Below are 5,878 nucleotides of genomic sequence, written 5' to 3' on the forward strand. Positions count from 1 at the left end.
CCTTTACTTCCCCAACTCGAAGGCAGGTACCCTTTTACTGCTGGGTGGGCAGGAGGGGGCGAAAAAGATCTGTGTGCGAACCGAGGCTCGAACCCGGAATTTCCGCTTCGGAGACGAGCGCACTAACCGCTCTGCCATCGCACTCTGGTTCATGAGATTATGAGTCGGGTATTTGAGGCTCAGCTCGCTCCAACGAGAATTTCCCATTTGGCTTGATCCTTCTGGACATAGACCTTAAATTTAAAGATCCCACCTTAAAGAACCTTTCATTTTTGCACGGGGCGTTAAACTTATTCTACTTAACAATTCATTTTCGCACAAAGTTAGGAAGTTTGTGAATATCCTCAGCATAATATTTAAAATATACTGTGCTCTGCCGGTTAGGCATTTCGACGTCTCACGAAGGCGACCCGAGCCCTATTCCAGAGACCGAGGAATTAATTTTATCGAGTATCTCGGTATTTCTGTTTGGATGTTGTATCCCTCCCAGCCCGGATAAACCCTGACAGGTAGGATCAAAACTCGTCATCAAAATTGTTTAAATTGTGTCAATGGGGGAGTAAAACTCCTAAATTAGGAAAGGCAAAATCACGTTATGAAAATGGCTGTGAGAGACCAAGGTACATCTACAGCTGGCTGTCTATCTTGCCGTCATCCTGTATCGTTACTTCAGTTAACATCATTCTTGGCTATGATGCGGATGACCCTAGTTCGATTTCCCAGAGGACATTTTTGCAGTTTGATTTGTTTGAGTAGTCAAAGCGTTTGCCATCTGCTCGCTCAGTCCTATAGGAAACAGACTTTAAATTCAGAGGTCCCGTATATTTGGTAGGCTTTCTATTTTTTAAAGAAATATATGTGATTTTACGCCCCCACGGACACAATTTAGATCATTTAGGAGGCGGGCTTCCGATTGTCAATCCGGATTGAAAGGGATGTTTCCTTGAAGAAGGACCGAGATATTCGATAAAAGAAAAATTCCTCGCCACTAATGAATCGAACTCAGGTCTTCTACGTGCAGCAGCAATGCACCTCATTGCTACACCAAAGATGCTGATAGACTTACTTTGCTGAATGGGGTATTGAACCCATTCCATAACATTGCAAATCATATCTGAGTCGTAATGCTGAGGGAGTTTTTACCGTTGCACACACACCAAATGTAAGATCGAGTCCTGCATTTATGATATCGAGCTTTGATGTCGTTCTGCTGAGATGCTTATTACAGTCAAAGATAGTGAATAACAAGATGGGCCACTCAGCCAAAAAAGTGTCCGCAGGAAGTATGCTCTTTGCTTCAGATGGCGCTGCAGTCTGTTTTGAAGCTCTCTTTCGTTTTTCCAGAAGAAGAATAGGAATAGCACCTCCTTGCGTGCGCAGATCGACTGCTGTTCATCAGCAGTTCGGGTACGTTCAGTGCGGAGTTTTAGTTTTTTTTTATTTTAATGACCTCTCGCCTTTCATTCTAAAGTCAAATTAAACGAAGAAAACCATCACCCTTTCCTCCGGAGGAGGTTTTTTGTCAGCGTAACCATTTTAAAAAAGCGTTCTTCCGAACTTTATCCCAAAACTTGCTAGTTTCACTTTGATTTTTTAAAACTCAAGTAGGGTAACTCTGTTCGCAAAGAGTGCGCTTTTGTGAAGAGGGCGCCACCAAATTTTGAGGACACTTTTTTAATTGGCTCAAAGAGAGAAGTGGCCCATCTTGTTATGTACTATCATTGTTACAGTCGAACCTGCTCTTACAGCCACCTCTTCAAGACAATTACCTGTAACAAACAATAACTTCAAACTCTCCCCCCCCCCTTCCTTGCGGTGTTTTTTTTGGTTTGGTCTAAAACCATAACGAGCGTCCAAGACGCTCACCTTTCTATGAAGACAACTTTCTCTTCTCTCTCGACAATGGGTGGCCGTGTGGGACAATTTCGAGTGTAATAACATACAACGCGCCCAGAACTTGTCACAACAGACAGGGCCGAGGCAGCCCACACTCTAAATTAAATGTGAATTATGTAAGAGGTTAAAATCATTGCGCAATTCCAACTGCCTTTTTCTCAAACACTATATTGTTGCGTTCAAGCACAAGGGGGCTATCCCGAAAATGCTGTTTTGAGAAAACCGAAGGTAAAGTTTTAGGACCCTTGTTCAGTTTCTATAAAATACAAGGAAAATTTTGTTTATAACCAAACAAATGTACACACCAATAAAACCAAACTTCTCCTATATGTAAGGCACAGCCCACTTTTGGTGTATGTCAGGTTTTCTGGAAACCCCCGAAATCCTTACTAGCGACTATATATCTGTATATGTAACATTCTTGCACTATACTCTCGGTATGGCCGAACCATTCGTTCTTCATTTCTTCTTTTCTTTTTTTGTTCTTTTTCTTTTCATTAATGCTTATTCCGGTGTGGTAAATTCTTTGTTCTTTGTTGGGTTAATGTGGTTCTGGTGTTAATCAGAAATATAAAATGTTCAATATCAACAGAGATGCTTTTGGACTAATTAGTTCTATTGTCATGCTGAGTGATTCGTACTTCCTATTTAACGTAAGACCTCGGGCGTAATTTCCAATACTGTCAGGAGATTTGGGAGTGAGGATTAGGCGGGGGGGGGGGGGGTGTCCCTTGATTAAAATTGACATTAACAAGACATATATTAAGCAAATTAGAAACAAAATTTGATTACGTTTTAGTGTTCTTACTAGTTTCATTTTTGCCTTCTAAGAGAGAGAGAGAGAGTGAGAGAGAAAGAAAGAGAGAGAGAGAGAGAGAGAGAGAGAGAGAGAGAGGGGGGGAAAGAGAAAGAGAGAGAATGACAGAGAAAGAGAAAGAGATCAGGAGAGAGAGAGAGAGAGAGTGAGAGAGAGAAAGAGAGAGAGAAAGAGGGAAAGAGAAAGAGAGAGAAAGGCAGACAGAAAGAAACAGAGAAAGACAAAGAGACAGATAGAAAAAGATAGAGAGAAGGGAGAATAGAGAGAGAGAGAAGAGAAGAGAGAGAGAGAAAGGGGTGGGCAGGGAGAAGGAGAAGAGGGGAAGGGAAAGAGAGAGAGAGAGAGAGAGAGAGAGAGAGAGAGAGAGAGAGAAAGAGAGAGAGAGGGAGAGAGAGAGACAAAGAGAGAGAGAGAGAGTGAAAGAGAGAAAAAGAGAAAGAGAGAATTGCGGATATGGGTAAGTTTGGGGTTAGTTCGAGAGTATAATCGAAAGAAAAAGACGTAGGGAGAGAAAGTTTCGATGAGGTAACACGTCTTTCATAACGAAAGTGTTCAGCTTTTACGGTGCGATTGTACTCTAACAAAATAAACTACTTTTCTCTTGGTAATGCTAAAATCATGTTTTTGGGACGTTTCTCTCTGAGATGATCGATCTTGATAATAACACCGTTCGTCCTTCTAGAAAAGACCTAAGGAGGAAGAGAAATAATAATTGCAAGCTGAAGCAGGTTACCAACATCGTTGTAGAGAGAGTAGAAGTACTAGAAGAAATAATCACAAGCAACTTGTAATGATCACAATTAAGCCCCTCAATTCATTGCATATAGCAGCTTTTCCCCCCTTTTTCCGGGTTTTTTAAAAGTGTTGTGCTGAGATGCCTAAACATAATAATATGGTAGATTGGTTAAAACGTCTCATGACTTTTCTTGCGATTTGTAAGCACCATTTATTTTTAGAAGAATTTCCCACTAACAGGGCATGGTTTTTCTTGATTGTCCATCTTTGAAGGCACACGGAATTTTCTTTACTCATTTTCTACGTAGTTTTCGGCCTTCTTATATATAACTTTTTCCTGTGACGGGCACCTGTTCAGCTCATATTACGTCTAGTTTCCTCACTGATTTATTTACAATATCGGGTAAAGTATAACATATTTTGATCTCCTGTATTCTGCCCGTTTTGTTTCAAATTATGAAATGGGGATCACCAGTGATATTTTGAGAACACATAATATTTTTGTTTAGTGTAGTTTCATCATATTTTGCGAAAAACACCATAATATAGTACAATTCCATGAAAAACAACCTAAAATCGATAGTGATCAGTGCATAAAGAAAAAATAGAGAAAGTAACAGTAATCAGTGACGCTGAAATGATACCGCTGTAATTTGTCCTAATCTCATCGTTTGTTCTTCTCAAACCAAGGCATTTTGATGACATTGATGAAAGGGAGCCAGTAGGTCTTCGGTAGCCCCATGAAGAAATTTTTAAAAAAAAATATGACCTTGTTTTAAAATTCTAGAAGCAAAGCGCGTTTTTAGATGACGTACCGTATACTGCCACAGCAAACAATCATTAAAAACTCAACAGTGTGTGTATTCAAATCTCTAAGCTAATGGAAATAGGTTGTTCATACCGACAAGTGAGAGGTTAAAAAAAAAACAACCGGAATTGCCATACACGTTCTTTGAACCGGCGCCCCAGTTATGTTTATGAAAACGGAACTTAGGTCAATGGATCCAAAATCGATTTGAGCTAGCAAACCTCTCAAGTGACGTAATTTGTTGTGAGCAAGTTTCAACTTTTCGGTTGTTAGAGAAACAGGCTCGGGTTTTCTTAAACCAAACAAAGATGTAGTTATGTCGTTTTCGCAACTGAAGCTTTTTGTATATTGTACATACTACGCACGTATATATAAAGAAAGAAATCGAGAGAGAGAGAGAGAGAGAGAGAGAGAGAGAGAGAGAGAGAGAGAGAGAGAGAGAGAGAGAGTGAAGAAGGAATGACAGGTGAGAGATTATAACATTAAATGTATAACTTTGTGCTTATTTCTCTCCCACCAAAGCAGCTATTGTTTTGTAACAGTTCAACATTTCACTGTTGCGCTCAGCAGACCCGAGTTTTAATTCCATGTTAGGAGAATAATTTTTATCGAGTATCCCTGAATTGTGTCGATGTATGCGTAAAATGAACAACATGTACTCATGTTTTTCCTCAATCCAGGTGATAGACATGCTCAATTACCTGTACAGGATGTTTGATGACATCATAGACACCTATGACGTCTACAAAGTGGAGACCATCGGTGAGTGCGTCTTAGGGATGGTTGCTGAGTTGTTGATGTTGTTGTTGTTGTTGTTGTTGCTGTTGTTGTTGTTGTTGTTGTTGTTGTTGTTGAGAGTCAGGTGAAAGGGTGCGACAAGGGGTAAGTGTCATTGTTGCTGCTGTTGTTGGTGTTGTTGTTATTGTCGTCGTCGTTGCCATTGTTGATGTTGTCGATGTTTTTGTTGTTGTTGTTGTTGTTGCTGTTGTTGTTGTTGCTGTTGTTGTTGTTGTTTTCTTCGTTTTTTTGTTTTTGTTCTTGTTTTTGTTTTTCTCGATGAAAAAAATACTTTCTGCAATTGATGATGTTGTCGTCGTTGTTCTTGCTGTTGTTGTTATCATTGTTGTTGTCTTTGCTTTTAAACGTCTTCGGGGGGATGGTAATGATGTGATGCTGTGCGTATATGTGTTTGTCCGTGTAATTATGTGGGTGTGTGCCCTGTAAGCATTTCTTTTTATTCTTCAACGTTAGCAGATTCATCAAAGAGTTATCTCTCTCTCTCTCTCTCTCTCTCTCTCTCTCTCTCTCGCTTTCTCTCTCACTCTCTCTCTCTCTCTCTCTCTCTCTCTCTCTCTTTCTCTCTCGCTCTCTCTACTTGTGATACACAAACCTGACCTACAATTACAGAAACAACAGATATCTCAGGAGAGAGATCAATTTAGTCATGAACAATGCTTTACTTTGTTTAAAATGTCAGTTAATAGGCTGGCTCTGGGAAACGAACGATGATCCAGAAAAAACAAAAAAAATTTTATTGAAGAAGAAGAAGAAGAAGAAGAAGAAGAAGAAGAAGAAGAAGAAGAAGAAGAAAAAGAAGCACAAGGAGAAGATCCCCAGCTAAC

The 5,878-nt window shown here is 39.9% G+C and overlaps 1 protein-coding gene across 1 annotated transcript in view; it reads left to right on the forward strand.

The window, feature by feature from the left end:
• The window catches only part of LOC101862745 (receptor-type guanylate cyclase gcy-15-like), a 50,279-nt gene extending 45,116 nt beyond the window's left edge, over window positions 1-5,163 (forward strand). The window contains exon 5 of the mRNA XM_005104690.2: window positions 4,937-5,163. Within this exon, the coding sequence (XP_005104747.2) occupies window positions 4,937-5,122 (186 nt within the window). The 3' untranslated portion in view covers window positions 5,123-5,163. The remainder of the gene's footprint in view (window positions 1-4,936) is intronic.
• Window positions 5,164-5,878: the final 715 nt, after the last annotated feature.

The sequence above is a fragment of the Aplysia californica genome, unplaced genomic scaffold, assembly GCF_000002075.1.
Source record: "Aplysia californica isolate F4 #8 unplaced genomic scaffold, AplCal3.0 scaffold00431, whole genome shotgun sequence".
Taxonomy (NCBI): domain Eukaryota; kingdom Metazoa; phylum Mollusca; class Gastropoda; order Aplysiida; family Aplysiidae; genus Aplysia; species Aplysia californica.